At 38.1% G+C, this 16,949-nt stretch overlaps 1 protein-coding gene across 1 annotated transcript in view; it reads right to left on the bottom strand.

Moving 5' to 3' along the window:
- LMLN (leishmanolysin-like (metallopeptidase M8 family)) overlaps positions 1-16,949 on the bottom strand; it is a 103,016-nt gene that overhangs the window by 72,327 nt on the left and 13,740 nt on the right. Inside the window, 4 exon segments of the mRNA XM_006884209.1 lie at positions 3,337-3,454; positions 3,962-4,044; positions 6,917-6,947; positions 7,604-7,701. Of these exon segments, the coding sequence (XP_006884271.1) occupies positions 3,337-3,454; positions 3,962-4,044; positions 6,917-6,947; positions 7,604-7,701 (330 nt within the window).

Below are 16,949 nucleotides of genomic sequence, written 5' to 3'. Positions count from 1 at the left end.
AGTCTGTCAACCCAAAGGCCATGACTCTCTGGAAGTTCTAATCCACCACCTCTGGAGAAAAACTAGCAATCTCCTCCTGTGAGACTTACAATCACAGAAATCCAAAGAAACTTAGCTGTGAGTTAATTCCCACTTGGTGGCAATGAGAGAGATAAGAAGCACTGGTAATGCAGTGGGTAATATACATAATAATCAAATATTAGTGGTTCAAATCCAACAGTCACTCTATGAGAGAAAGGCGGGAAGTCTCCTTATGTAAAGATTCATAGCCTTTGAGACTTGATGGAGGAGAATCTCTATGAGCCAGAATTAACTCAATTGCTGTGAAAGGTCAGTGGTGCAAAGCCATCAAGCCATTCTGTTAAAGTTTACAATTTACACTCTATCTTGGAAAACTGATAGAGCTTTACCATGAGATTGAATCTACTTAGTGGCTGTGGATTTTTGGTATAAAAGGCATTATAGGGATCTGGTGACACAGGTTAAATACTCAATTGCAAAAAAAAAAAAAAAAAGTGGTTCAAATCCACCAACAGCTCTCTGGGAGCAAGGCATAACAGTCAGCTTCCATAGATCTACAGCCTCAGAGATTCAACAGATCAGTTCTGTCAGTGGTTATATAGGGCTTCTATGGTGCAAGGAGGGACCACCAATCCTTGGAGAGGGACGTCATGCTTGGGAGGGTGGAGGGACAGTGCAGGAGAGGAAGACCCTAGATGAGATGGATTGATTCAGTCACTGCCTGATAGATTTGTCAGAGACAGTTAGATTAGCAGAGGATAGAGTAGGGTTTAGGGCTATTGTACACAGGGTCGCTATCAGTCGACAGCACATAACAACAACAACATATGGTTCTGAGTCAGAACCAACTCAGCACCATTCGGTTTTATAATAGGCACAAGGAACCCTCGTGAAGCAAATAGTTAAGTGCTTGGCTGCTATCCAAAAACTGGTTCTGAGAGGCCTGGGGATACTGTTTTTGTTGTTAGGTGTCATCGAGACAGTGACTTACACCCACCCTACAAACAATGGATCTGAACCCTGTGTATCTCTGCCATCCTCATTATGTGATGTTCTTGATTCAATTATTTTACAGCCAAGAAAATTCCAAGTCATAATACTTTCAACTGCTTCATATGCATATGAAAGTCAGATAATGAATAAGGAAGAAACAAGAACTGATGCCTTTACCTTATGGTGCTAGTGAAGAGTACTGAATGTATCATGGACTGCCAGAAGAACAAACAAATCTGTCTTGGAAAATGTGCAGCCCAGTGCTCTTTAGAAGCAGATTGTAAGACTTCCTCCCACATACTTTGGGCATGTTGTCAGGAGGAACCAATTCTTGATAAAGGACATAATGCTTACAAAAGTCAGTGAAGGAGAAGAAGACTTTAATGAGACAGACGGACAAAGTCACTGCAAAAATGGGCTTAGGCAAAGTAGAGATTGTCAGGATGGCACTGAATGGGGCAAAATTACGATCTGTTGAACCCAAGGGTTGTCATGAGTCAGAGTGACTCCACAGTACCTAACAACTCTGTCAGACAGGGTTGTTGTAGTTGTTGTTATGTGCCGTCAAGTCACCTGCGACCCACAACAATCGTATGTACAACAGCTCTGAACCCTTCCCTGTCCTGAGCCAGTCTCACTGACTCCAACACACCTAATCCCATTGCCCCAGTTACTGTATCAGCTCATCTCATCCAGGGTCTTCCTCTCCTATGCTCTCCATCCACCCTCTGAGCATGATGTCCTTCTCCAAGGATCCGTCCTGGCCACAGGTTCAAAGTATATTAGACAGAGCTTCATAATCCCAGCCTCCAAGAAGAAACTTAGTTTCACCCTTTCCAAGACAGACCTATTTGTTTTCTTGGTAGTCCACGGTATGTTCAAGACTCTTCTCCAGCACCACAATTCAAAGGCATAAATACTTCCTCTATCATCCTTACTCATCATTATCCAGCTCTCTGATGCATAGCAAGTAATTGTGAAGACCATAGACTGGATCTCGCACACCTTAGTCTCTAGACTGACATTGTTGCTTCTCAGTACTCTGGAGAGGTCCCTGACAGCAGATTACTGAGTCAAAATCAACTCAACATCATCAAACACCAATATAAAAGGCACTGAAGCCCTGAGCAGTACTAACAGTTAACATACTCAGTTGTTACTGGAAATGTTGGAGGTTTGAGACTACCAACATGGACTCAAGACAGGTCTGACTATCTGCTTTCATAAAAATTAGCCATGAAGACCTTACATATCACAGCTCTACTCTGACACAGGTGGGGTGCACCAAGTCAGAGGTGCCTCTACGCAACCAGTTTGAATGGTAGGCATATTAAATTCTGCAGAACAAATTTTTAAACGCATACCACACGGTTAAAGAATTGCTAAAGACTAAAGTACTAGGTTAGATTAGCTTGATGTACATGGATTTTTTATTTTAAGATAAATGTCAACTTCATCTCAGAAAGTCTGGGACATGAAACTGCTAAAAGATAACTACAGAGGACAAAGATAAAAATTCTAAGCAGAACTGATGTAACAGCTTCAAAGAAGAGATACATTTTTAAAAAAGTAATGATCAATAAAAAAATAATTCATGAAACACTGCAAAACATGGATGAATCTAGAACATATTATGTTGAAGGACATGTCAATCACAAAAGAACAATTACAATATTAGACCACTATTATAAAAAGCTAAGGAAAGGTTTATACACAGATAAACTTATTCTTGAATAGTTACAAGGGATAGGGAGGGACGGAGAGGGGAGTAAAAGTAATAAATAGGTAAGTGAGGTGTACTGAGGACAAAACACAACAAAGGTTTCAAACACTGTAACTGATTAATCATATTAACTGTAATTAATGGTAAAAAATAAATGTGTATGACTGACTGACTGAAAAATCAAAACGATCAGTAAGCTTTCACTCAAAGAAAAGAATAAAACAATTAAAAAAAATCCTACTTGGGAATGAACTGTCTTTGCTTTGTTAATGAAACAGGACTAGTGAGAGACCTGAGTCTTTTCTGTTCCTGAGGTATGAGATTAATCCAAGGATGGGGTAAGAAAGATGTAAGACACAGGAAGACAGATCTTCAACAATCAGGAATCACAAGCTGAGGAGATAAGAACCTTCTTCCAGAGTTGACAGAGAGACAAAGTCTTCCCCTTTCTCTCAGATCTAGTACTCAACCCTAACTCTCAGCCTCATAAACCGCAAGATAATAAATGTTTGTTACACCACTACCAGCAGGCATTTATAAAAACATCCCCTAATGTTATTCTATAGAGTAAGAACACTGTTAAAAACACCATGAATTACCTGGAGATGCTCTTCGGGCACTATAACTGGGCCGCACTTTGTATGCTCTGCACATTCCCCAGTGCAGTATCTATGGGGGTCATTTTCCTTCCGTAGATATTGGTTTGTTGCACATTGTCTTCAATTGCAGACCCAAGTTTATTACAAAAAGAAAATAACAGTTCATGACAGTTAAAACCCATTTTACAAACTATTGTAAAAACAACAAGAAGTATAGTTGGGTATATTAGGAAAATAGATATCATTAATAACTGTAAATATTTAAGCTAGAAAAGTTGACTAAGAAAGCCTCCTGATCTCATGTTTCAAAACCTCAAAGTACTTCAGAATGTCAACACACACATTTGGAAAGGAGGGGAAAAGGTGAACAGAAAACAAGCATACTCCAGCAAAAAAGATCCATCATATAACAGAAAGTCAAAGAGATGATGGCTACACACTACGCACTTAATATTTATTTTCCCTTTTTTGTTAAAACCTTGGAAACCCAATGGAGGATCCTCCTGAGTCTGAAGAGACATGACAGCAGTGAGTGTAACAGCTTCACACCATGCCATGGGGACAGAATGGGAAGCACTCAGCTGTGCCCAAGAGAAGAAAATGATCCGTGAACAGCATGACATACCTGCTCAGTAAGATAGTGCCAGCTGGTCTACGAACCTGAAATGTCTTCTCCAAGTAAGAAATAGCCTGTGGGAAAAGTTTGTTCTAAATAAAAGAGAGAAAAGAAAGAAAGAAAAACAAAACAAAAATCAGTCACAATTTATATCAAAGGATGAATTATATTTAAAACAAGTAAAGCACAGGATATTACTGACTGGGGAGAGGGGAAATGCCTTCTAATTCTAAAATACAGATACCAGGTAATCATAGGCTGTGTTTTGGGTGATAAGGGAGAGACAGGTTGGCAGGTCTAGGGAAAAGGGAATTACTTCCCACATTCAAGCTTGAGAAAAGAATACTAATGGCAAATACTTTCCCTGACTTCATTCCGTCATTCAGACAGAAAACATAAATCTCAACTATCTAAATTATTTCAAATTTGAGACTAATTTAGATGATCTCCAACATTAATGTAATTTATGCTAAGAAAATATTTTGTTCAGAATGTCTACTTTAACCTTGTTTCTATAATGAGCTGACTTAGGAAAAGCTATCCGTCTTAAAAGTGTGAGTCTCAAAAAGTTTAAAAATGTGAATAAGTCAGGGAGCTCTGTGGCCCAGTGGCAAGAAGCTGCGTTGAAATCCTGAAGACACACGGTTTGAATCCACCAGTTGTTCCACTGGAGAAGGAGGAACAATCTCCTTCTGTATCAATCAGATATGATTCCATGGTACACAAACACAAAAAAAAATTTAAAATACAAAAATAATTTAAAAAAGAAAAGTGTACTCTTAAAAATATATAAGATTTAAGATGTAATTAAAAATATTATTAAGTCAGCATCACATAGAGACTAGCATTAGGTGGAGAAGTGTGGATGTGGGGAAGATATGACGTCAGGCTAAGACAGATGGGTGGGGGACAGATACTGGAAGAGAGGAGCCAGTAGGGGGTGAACTCAGGATGGAGTGTCCTTATGTAAGTCAGAACCAATTCATAGCTGACCCTCCAGTGGGTTTTCAGAGGCTGTCTGGATAGGAGGAGATTGCTCATCTTTCTCCCAAGGAATAGCTGATGGACTTGAAACATATTATCAGTTCAACTCATATTTTAGAATGAGCACGTCTATCATTAAAATGGTATTTTCCCTGTATTTAAAAAACTTCTTTGTCCAAAGTTTACTGACGTTTGTCAAAGGCAGAAAGGGAAACAAAGGCACCAAGTTTCTGTTAATGATATGGGAGATATTTGGTAATCTATAGTAGTGATGGTTGTCTAACAAGATGAACCTAATCTATGTCTCTGAGTTATACATGTAAAAAAGCATTCCATTAAAAGACAAAAAACTAGGTGGTTAATTATAAGATAAAAACAAGCAGTGGGCTGGATTTTATACAAGGGTCAAAGTTTGTCAAAATATATTCTATCTCATAATGTAATAAAACCTCAGATTACTCATCAACAAATGAATGGACAGAAAAGCTGTGGTATATTCACACAATGGAATACAGCTTGAAAACCAAAAAACTCATGAAATATTATACAAAATGGGTGACCCTGGAGGACATTAGCTGAATGAAATATCTCAGTCACAAAAGGACAAATATTGCATAGGGCCACTGTTGTTAAATGGGAAGACAGAGAAGGAGAGGAATAATGTATACTGCATTGAAACAGATGAGGGAGAGAACTGTTTAAAAGATATATGATTGGGTATTACTGTCATGACAGGAGTCCAGAATGAAGGCTGCACAGTGGAGTGGACTTGGGGGGAGGTACTGCATAACAATGAAAGAGTTTTCTTTTACTTTTCAATAAGAGTGAATTGGGGGGGGGAACAAGGAGAGAAGTGCAACAATGAATGAATGGAAACCCTAAGTCTCTGTAAACTTTCATTACAATTAATTTTTTTTAAAAACCCTTGAAGAGTCCACAATTAAGGTTGCATAGTGGAATGTACTTGGGGCAGTGGGAGGGGTGTGGGGGAATTGTGTACCAGGGAGGGAGTCTTTCTTTTACTTTTGAAAGAGAGGAGAGAACTGGGGGGCGGGGGGAGAGGGCTGGGCAGGGAGAGAAGTGCAGCAATGAATGAATGGAAATCCAAATTCTCTGTAAATGTTCATTAAAATTATTAAAAAAATAAAATTAAAAACAAAACAAAACAAAAAAACCCTTGGATTAGTGGTAATTCTTTCTCTGCCCATAAACAAACAAATAGATACAGAAGCTGTGGTACACTCACACAACAGAATACTATGCTGCACTGACAAACAAAGAACTCATGAAATAGTATACAAAATGGATGAACCTGGAAGACCTTATGCTGAGTGAAATATTTCAGTCACAAAAAGACAAATATGGCACAATGCCACTGTTATAAAATAAGACTGACATAGGGGCTGGAGGGAAACTGAGAGAAGAGGGGATAAATAATCTACATGGCATTGAAACAGACGAGGGAGAGAACTGTATAAAAGGAATATATAATTAGGTATTGTTGGCATGACAAGAGTTCATAAAAATAGCTGCATCGTAAAGTGTGGGGGGCCTGTATGACAATGAAAGAACTTTTTTTCCGAAAGAAAAAAGCAATCTGGGGAGGTGGGAAGACAAGGAGGAAAATGTGCAATAACGAACAACTAGAAACCCAAGTTCTTTTTAAACTTTCATTAAAATCCCAATAAAAATTTTGAAAAGAAATCTTTCTCTACTCTATCCTCAGCATACTCCACTCCCAAAAATTTGCAAGAAAACAAATTAGAAAATTAGAAGACTGATTAAGATCAAATGCAGACAAGGTTTTGGTAAATACATCACAAAGACATTTATGGTTAATATGATAAATACAATCACCGCCAACATCATGCAAAAGAACTAGCTATGCATATTATTTTTTTAATAGAAGAAGGGTATATACACACAATAATATGCGCCAATTTTAAGTATACTTTTCAAGTAAGAGTATTTATTGCATACCTTTACAAGATGTCTTTTCTCAGGGAGCAATCTGAAAATGATGACACAAAACATTAGAATAACAAAACTGGAAAAGATCATTGTCTTGTTTGTTTGGCGTATCTTTAGCATGAACTCCATTAATGCTCTATGGAAGTATGTACTCATCTGCTCAATAATTTCAACTTACCTCAATGTGCATTTGAGAGTTTATATGTCCCAAAACACTAGGCAGAGTCATATGTTATCTTACTCATTTGTGACATTAAGGGATGGGTAAAGATATCAACTCCTAACAGCTCTTTATAAACCACTACAGATTTATAATTTCTTTTTCTTTTTGACACTTCTTAAGTTAAAAAAAAATATTAGGCTATCTCATGATATCATTCTGACTATATTTTTTTAAAATTTTATATATTTTCTCTTCTTTTTCCTACAAGAATTTATGATATAGGTGCCACCCAGATCTGTTACTGGCCACATTAAAGTAGATCCACATTTGTTCTGTTTAAATTATTCATGAAGCACAGATTTTATTATATCTATGGCCTTCATCTTCCAAACTAGAGAGTATTCTTAGTAATTTTGCCCCTTAGTCTTCACGGAGTCCATCTGTGGACTTTAAAAAAATATCTCTAACATATGAGAAAATCTTTCATATCTAAATTAACAATAAAAAAAATTCAAAAATAGTGATGTACTTACTCTTCAATACTTTTATCATAGACAATCTTGATTCTTAAATGCTCATCAGTATCTCTCTTTACAACATGATTTGCCTTAAGAGGAACCTTAGTTACGACCTAAAAAAAGAGAATAGATTTTAATTTAAAGACACACATTACGACCTAAAAAAAGAGAATAGATTTTAATTTAAAGACACACATAGAGTTTAATTTACTGAGTTTTCAATTCAATATTAATAACGAAATTGCAAATGCAATGAATAGGGAAAAAAGTTCCCTGGGTTACACACCACCATTTCAACATTCTGGACCCCTAACCACTCCCCAGGTTAATACTGTTGAGGCAAGTGCTATAAATTTTAGTTACATCACTATCTCTTATAGTGACAGAAGCTACCAAGAAAGTTTTTAGGTTTCTTGTCATGTATGTTTTTTTGGTTTATTATTATTATTATTATTATTATTAATAATAATAATAATAATAATAATAATAATTTTTGTGTGTGTGCCATCAAATCAGATCTGACTGGTACAGGAGGAGATTGCCCCTCCTTCTCCAGCAGAGCATCTGGTGGATTCGAACCGCATACCTCTGGAACTGCAGTGCAGCTTCTTGCCACTAGGCCACCAGAGCTCCCTTATTTTCTGTTTCTTGATATGGACTCTAGTTCTGTTGTTTGGTTTTTCAGAAAATGAAAGAAAGAGATGAAAGATGTATTGTTACTTTAAGAGAAAACAAAGATAAATGTCCTAAAAAAAGAGTGTTTCTTTTGGCATTGTTTTTTTTCCCCCAGTGCTCATTTATCCGATTTTCTCAGGACAATGAGAATAAAAGATCTCTTAGCAGGATAAAAATTTTCTATCATTCAAAGTAAAAAAAAAAAATAACAGTGTTAACTTAACTAAAAGTAAGCTATATTCAGTATGCCATTCTTACAGTTCCAACAATGAATAATCACAATTTGCTTATACTATTTTCTGAAGAGTTACATAGTAAAATTTTTGCTTTGTTTGGGAAAAAACCAAAAAATTTACACGGTATGTCTCTGAGGGAGCTCTGGTGAGGTATTCCTTAAGGAGCTGTGCTGAGGACCAGACCTCTCTGGAGTTTTTAATCTACCAGTAGCTCCAAGGGAGAAAGAAGATCCTGCTGTATGATTTGTAACCTTGGAAATCTAATGAAGGGTCAACTATGAATGCACTGGTTGTAACTCCACAGCAGTCAGTAAGTGATAAGGTGAAAAGAGCAGCATTTGCCCAAGGATAAAGGTCAGAAGTCAGAATGGAAGAATTAAGAGAAGAATAACAGGGAGGAAGTGGGGGAAATGTACTTATATTGTAAGTACTGTAATTTATGTTATAAAACAAACTATATATGAATCAAAACCTTATTTTCTTTGTAAACTTTCACTCCAATCACAATTTAAGAAGAGAGTAAAACCACAGTTTGTATGTGATTGCCCTTGTGGCACAATGGCTAAGTGCTCAGCTGCTAACTGAAAAGGTAATGGTTCTAAACCATCGGCTACTTTGTGGGAGAAAGATGTGGCAATCTGATTCTATAGTTACATTCTTGAAACTCTATTGGAGTAATTCCCTCTCTCATAGAGTCACTGTGATTTGAAACTGACTTGATGATAATGGAATCCATTCCCTTGGGGATAGATTAACACATCCCATGAAGGAGAAATGGTCCATAGAGTTGTTGTTGATGTAGGTGGGCTGCATGCCCATGTGGCAGCTGTATTAAAGAAAATGTCAAGCCACATTTTTAGCAAGTCCTAATATATTGCAACCAAGGAAAAATGTGACACATACTCAAAAAAAGAATGATTAAAAACTTACTCTAAGTAAGGTTGTTGATGAATAATCCTCCTATCCTAATGCCACATCCTCTCATAAAGTCCAGTTTCTCAAATGATTTGCTCAGCATACAGACTGCACAGATATGGAAGAAGGACACAATCTTGACATACACCTTTCCCGAATTTAAAATATGCAGTGTTCCCTTGTGTTGGAAGTGCTTCTTGATCTATGTCCAGGTTGGGCATGAGCACAATGAAATGTTCTGGCACTCCAACTCTTCTCAACGAAGCCATAATTTGTTATGATCTACACAGTCAGATGCCTTTGCACAGTAATAAAACATAGGTAACACATCTTTCTGATAATCTTTGCTTTCAGTCAAGATCCATATCACATCAGTAATGATAGTCTTTGTTCTACATAGCCTCTTGTAAATCTAGTTTGATGGCAGCTGTCAATGGACTATTCCAGACATTTTTAAATATGCTTCAGTCAGACTTTACTTGCATAATATTGGTAATAGTATTGACATTGTTCAATAATTTCCACATGTTTCTTAGATTACTTTTTTTTCCAATGGGACCAAACATAGAACTCTTCCAGGCAGGTGGCCAGGTAGGAATCTTCCAAATTTCTTAGCACAGACTGATGAGCATGTCCAGGACTGCATTTGTTTCCTGAAACACTTCAATTGGTATTGCATTAATCCCTGGAACTATATATTTTGCCAATGCTTGCAAGACAGCTTGGACATACTTCCTTCAGCACTATTCATTCTTTACTACAGGCTACTTCCTGAAATGTTTCTTTTTGATAGTGACTCTTCCATCTTCTTTTGAGGTTTCCTATGTCATTCAAAATCTTACCTATAGAATCTTTCAGTATTGCAACTCAAGACAAGAGAGGTACAGCCTTTGCAATTCCCTACAGAAAATGTAGCTGATTATTCTAAGAAATTAACACCTCCTTGTATTTCTGTTCACCTTACAAACTTGTCTATTGTCTCGTTAAAATAGAGCCACTAGTATGAATTATACTCTGAGTCTGAAGGGTGACTAAGGGTCACAGTCTTTAGGTTCCAGTAAGCAAGGTCATCTTTTATGTTAAAGTATGATTTTAAGTGGAGCTTAATTATATTTCATGACTCTGAAGTCTTTTTTAAAACCCAACAATAATTAAACTGAATAATGAATATCTCCCTACAGCATTGTGCTCTTTTAAAGAATTATCTATAAATATTCAAATTGAAAGCTTGCTGGCCAAGTGGTAAGGAGCTTTACTGCCAACCCAAAGGCATACAGTTCAAATCCACTGGCTGCTCCACAGGAGAAAGATGAGAATCTCCTCCTGTGTGATTTACAGCCTCCGAAAGCCAGACAGAGGGTCAATTCAGACTTGACAGCACATAACGAGAATCCAGGATAGGGCAAGGTTCAGATGTGTTGCTCATAGGGTCACTATGAGTCACAACTGACACAATGGCACCTAACAGCAACAGTATTTGAAAATAACTAAACTTTTCAAAATGTGGTAAAAGACATTAACTTACAGATCTATCCAAATCAAAACCAAATTAGTTGCCAGAAAGGTCCTTCCAACTCAGAGACACCCCAAAGGACAGAGGAGAACTGCCCCCTAGTGGTCCCTAGGCTGTACTCATTATGGAAACTGTCACCTTCTCCCTCCCACCTTATTCCCACTCCAAGTAACTGGTGGGTTCAAACAACAGCTGATGCACCACAAGGGCCCTTTTTACAGATTCAAACAGGATGGATTTATAAAAACAAACAAGACCCCAAAGAAACCAGAACTGTCACCCAAGCAGATATATGCACACCCATGTTTATTGCTGCTTTGTTCACAACAGTGAAGAGTTGGAAACAATCGAGTCCATCAACAAATGAATGACTGGAGAAACTCTGGTATATTCACAAAATGGAATATACTATGCAGCACTGAAAAACAAGGAACTCATGAAATATACAAAATGGGTGACCTTGGAGGGCGTTATGTGGAGTGAAATATCTCAGTCACAGAAACACAAATACTGCTTTAACGCCACTGTTGTAAAACAGGACCAACATAAGTGTTGAGAGGAAATGAAGAAAAAAGGAGACAAATAATGTACATGATACTGAAACAGACAAGGGAGAGAACTGTATAAAAGGAATATATGATTAGGTATTATTGCTATGACAAGAGTCCAGACTAAGAGCTGCATAGTAAAGTGATTTTGAGGGGGTGCTTTATAACAATGAAAGAACTTTTTTCCCAAAGGAAAAAAGCAAACTGGTGGGGAGGGGAGTCAGGAAGTAAAACATGCAACAATAAATGAATGGAAATGCACATTCTTTTTAAACTTGTAATAAAATCTCAATTAAAAAACAACAACAAAAAAAAGACATAATAATCAAACTTCTGAAATCCAACAAATAAAGAGAAAATCTTGAGAGCTATGAGAGAAAAAGAAAAAAATACAACAAACCACATAACACATTTCATATAAGGGAACAAAAGTATCAGTGACCCTGGTTGATTCTCATCAACAAACCAGAGACACCTCATGGGATTCATTCAGTGGGTTTAAAGGCTCAAGACAACTAGACTGACTACCATAACTTAACTTTATAATGTTCTATATCTTAGTCTCTCGCAAACACATTTTTAAAGAGATATAAACGCAGGTTATACACATGGATCTCACTTGATGGTATGCATAGGAATCAGATTGATTACATCTGTGGAAAGAACCGCTGGAGAAGCTCAATATCAGCTGTGAAAACTAGGCCAGGAGCTGACTGTGGAACAGACCACCAACTACTCATATGCAAATTCAAGCTGAAGCTGAGGAAAATTAAACCAAATGCACAGGAACCAAAATATAACTTTTATCCCACCTGAATTTCAGAACCATCTCAGGCCTCAGGTTTGAGGCCTTGAACACAAATGAGCGAAGACCAGATGAGTTGTGGGAGGATATCAAAGGTATCATCCAAGAAGAGTACAAATGTTCATTACAAAGACAGAGGAGGAAAAATAAGATCAAAATGGATGTCGAAGAAACTCTGAAGATTGCACTGGAGCACAGAGAAGCCAAAAGCACAAGGAAGAATTCAAGATACTAAAGAGCTGAACAGAAGATTTCAAAAGGGAGCACAGGATGACAAAGTAAAATATTACAATGTGCAAGGAGCTGAAGTCAGAAAATTTAAAGGGCCGAACTCGCTCAGCATTTCTTAAGCTCAAGGAACTGAAGAACAAATTCAAACCTCGAGTTGCTATAATCAAGGATGCTTTAGGCAAAATATTAAATGATCCACGAAGTATTAAAAGAAGATGGGAAGAATATGCTGAGTCACTGTATCGAAAGAATTGGCAGACACAGAAGAATTTCATGAAACAACATATGAGCAAGAGCCTAAGGTGATGAAGGAAGAAGTTCAAGCTGCTTTGAAGGAAATAGCAAAAAATAAGGCCCCAGGAATAGATGGTATGCCAATTGACATATTTCAGCTCACAGATACTGCCCTGGACGTGCTCACCAAGTTGTGTCGAGAAATCTGGAGAACAACCACTTGGCCAACTGAATGGAAGAGATCTATATTTGTTCCTATCCCAAAGAAAGGTGACCCAACAGAATGTGGAAACTACAGAACAATCTCACTGATTTCACACACAAGCAAGATTTTACTGAAGATTATCCAAAAACGACTGGAACAGAACATCAACAGAGAACTACCGGAAGTCCAGGCTGGGTTTAGAAGGGGTCGTGGTACTAGGGATATTGTAGCTGATGTTAGATGGATCTTGGCTGAAAGCAGGGAATACCAGAGGAATGTCTATCTGTGTTTCATTGACTATACAAAGGCATTTGACTGTGTGGATTATAACAAACTGTGGCTGACTCTGAGAAGAATGGAAATCCCAGAACACATGATCATTCTAATATGAAACCTATACTTGAACCAAGAGGCAGTCATCAGAACAGAGCAAGGAAACACTGCCTGGCTCCACAATCAACACTCTTGGCACCAGCAGTCAGGAAATTAAAAGATGTATTGAGATGGGAAGGTCTGCTGTTAGGGACCTCTCTAAAGTACTCAGGAGCAACAGTGTCTCTCTGGAGACTAAGGTGCACCTGATATAAGCCATGGTATTTGCAATCGCTTGTTATGCATCAGAGAGTTGGACAATGACTAGGGAGGACAGAAGGAGAATTGATGCCTTTGAGCTTTGATGTTGGAGAAGAGTATTGAAGGTACCATGGACTGCTAGGAAAACAAACAGATTCATCTTGGAGAGGGTTAAACCAGACTGCTCTTTGGAGGCAAGAAATCTGAGGCTTCGTTTAACATACTTTGGTCATGTTGTAAGGAGAGACCGGTCCTTGGAGAAGGACATCATGCTTGGGAGGGTGGAGGGCAGGCTCAGGAGGGGAAGGCCCTCTGGGAGGTGGATTGATTCAGTGACTGGGATGGGTATGTTGGAGATGATGAGACTGGCACAGGACAGAACAGAGCTTAGGGCTGTTTTACACAGGGTCGCTATGAGTCACAAGCGACTCGACGACACATAACAATAACAACATATCTTAGTCTGGTGAGTGGTGTCTAGGGTCTCTGAAGCTTGCAGGCAGCCAAATAAGATACAACTAATGTATCTGAAGCAAAAGAGAGTGAATGAAACCAAAGACTTAGGGAATAAATTAGTTCACAGGTCTAATGGCCCAAGTGAACCACAATCTCATCTACCCTGAGGCCAGAGAACTAGACAGTACCCAGCTACCATCACCAGTTGTTCTGACAGAAACCAAAGAAGAGGTTCAAGTTAGAGGAGAGAAAAATGTGTAACAAAATGCAAAGTAGTAACAGAGGAAAGATTTAATGGACTGATACTAGAGGAACATCTGAATCTGAGCCTAATGCCCAAAGATTCCCTTTTAACTGTAACTAAAACCATTCCCAGAGATCACCTTCTAACCAAATAATAAATTGGCCTATAATTTAAATAACAAGTGTAAGGAATTTGCTTCTTTAAGCAATCTGTTTGGAAAGACAAAACAGGCAACATTTACCCAAAAGCAAAGATGAGAAGTTAAGGAGAGGCAGGAAAACGAACCAAAATCATGGTTTAAAGTGTGCATGAATTTGCTGAATGAGAATCGAATCTGTTGAACCAAACATTCAACTAAAACATAACACCAGATAAACAAACAAGGAGACCAGAAGACAATGGAACAAATATTTAAAGAAAAAAGGAAGCCTGGTGGTGTGGTGCATAACACACTGGGCTCAGATTTAAACCAACCAGCTATTCTATGGTAGAAAGATGGACAATCTCCTCCTATAAAAATTTACAGCCTTGGAAACTCTATTTTGGGTTGTGGGAGCTCTGGTGGCCCAGACTCCATGGGGAGTTCCGCTGCTAATCCGAAGTTGGCAACTCTCCGGCAGTTCTGATTCTCTAGTGGCTTCATGGGGGAAAGACAATCTCCTCCTATGTGAATTATAGCCTCAAAAAACCCACTGGAGGGATAGATAGAAGCCAGTTCCAACTCAACAGCAAGGAAATTATTTAAGTCAGAACCAAAATGACCCAAAAGCAGTGAGTTTAAACCAAGAAAGAAGCTCAACATGAAAGAAGATATTAAAAGAAAGTATCCGTCGCAAATGAAGGGGAAATACAGATATTTCAGACACACAAGATTGAAAAAAGGCAGACTTGCTCTACAAGAAATGCTAAAGGAAATTCCTTAGGCTCCAAGAAGGAGATTTTCAGGGTTAGATGGTAACTTGGAATGGCAGGAAAGAAAAGAGACCCCTGCCATGGTAAATATATGAATAAATTTAAAAAACAAAACTCCTATTGTTCAGAAGGATGCCTGTCCTCACTCACTGTGTACTTAGAGAGGCTGACTTAAAAGTTTGGACCTTGGCTGGTGTCTGGGAACTTGAATGATAAACAGTTCTCTACACTGATAAAAAACCTTCTCTAAATGATAAGTACAGCCTAAATTGTTTACAAAAACAATGTAGCTTATGTTGAATATCTGCTTATTCTGGGGAGTTTGGACTTACAACATCCAAAATTGGGTCTTTCAAATTGTTATTGTGCGCCAGTGGAGTTGGAATTGACCCAGAGTTGGTCTCCTGGTGGGTTTTTAGAGGCATTAAATCAAACAGGAGGAGATCAATGACCCCCTCCTTCTGTGGAGCAGCCCTCAAACTCCACACCTCTGCGCTGGCAGTGCAATTTCTTACCACCAGAACTCCCGAAATCTTGATTAAAAACTCTGGAAAGAGGCTCTGCTGAATTCCCCTTGGAGATTACATTTTGCACTTGTTTCCATGACTCATATCTACAGGAATGAAGTGTGTCTCCTGCCAGGCTTGGATTTGGGTCTTCTGTGTTCAGGCACAGCCAAATGAAGTAGAACTAGAATAGACCTGAATATGTACCATTTGGGTGAACCAAGAACAGGAAAACTTAGGTCCATACCTTGCTAGAAACTTAATTTCCCATCTTAGAAAACAAAAGAGCAAGTATTATCTAGGGAGCTCTGGTGGTCCAGGTGTAAGGAGCTGCGCTGCCATACCAAAGAAATACGGTTCTAATCCACCACCTGCTCCACAGGAGAAGGATGGGCAGTCTCTTCCTGTATGATTAAACTGCCTCTGATTTTAAGTAAACAGAATATACTTAAAATTTTATTTAAATTAAAAAAATATTTTTAAAAGCCTCTGAAAACCTGCTAGAGGGTCATCTATGAGTCGGTTCCAACTCAATGGTACACAACAAGAAAAAGTGTTGCAAGAGCAACCAAATGTCTTGACAAACACCCAGTTAATTGTGGCCAGCTCAAAGACGGCAGTCAAGTGCACCACTCTCTGAGTGTGTATCACTCTGTACAGTCCTAGCAATAATCAAATCTCCTATACTAGGCTCTGAAAAGGCTCACTAAGCCACTTCGGAGTTTCTCACTCCAGGGTTTTGACTTCTTTTTCTCAGATTATTGTTCTGTTTCATCCAAGATTTAAAAATTCAGGTCTAGTCCTATTTATCTTCATTGGCCATGAGCGAACGAGTTCAAACCAGTTCTCAGCCTGATTCTTCCTGACTCCAAAGGGAAAGGACTCTGGGGAGCTTCCACCTGATTCTCCACACCTCCCACTGAGCCCCTTGAGCCTTTCTCCTTTGCTGATTTTGTTACATTTCCTCCCACTGTAATAAATCTTACTTATAAATAATTAGGATTATATCCTGTGAATCACCAAACCTGACAGTAGTCTTATAAACTCTTAAAACAATTATATACATACTCTTTTTAATTTCTTTAGATGCACTCAAAGGAAAAAATGATAAAACTGTAACTGTGAGATTTTTAAAAATATACAGTACATGGTATAATCAAGAATGCTTTCGGCAGAATGTTAAATGACCCAGGAAGTATTAAAAGAAGATGGAAAGAATATACTGAGTCACTGTTTGAAAGGAATTGGAAGACACAGAAGAATTTCATGAAACAACATATGAGCAAGAGCCTATGGTGATGAAAGAAG

The sequence above is a fragment of the Elephantulus edwardii genome, unplaced genomic scaffold (assembly GCF_000299155.1).
Source record: "Elephantulus edwardii isolate Elephantulus edwardi_28Jun2011 unplaced genomic scaffold, EleEdw1.0 scaffold00032, whole genome shotgun sequence".
Classification (NCBI taxonomy): Eukaryota; Metazoa; Chordata; class Mammalia; order Macroscelidea; family Macroscelididae; genus Elephantulus; species Elephantulus edwardii.
This window is presented reverse-complemented; position numbering and strand designations above follow the sequence as displayed.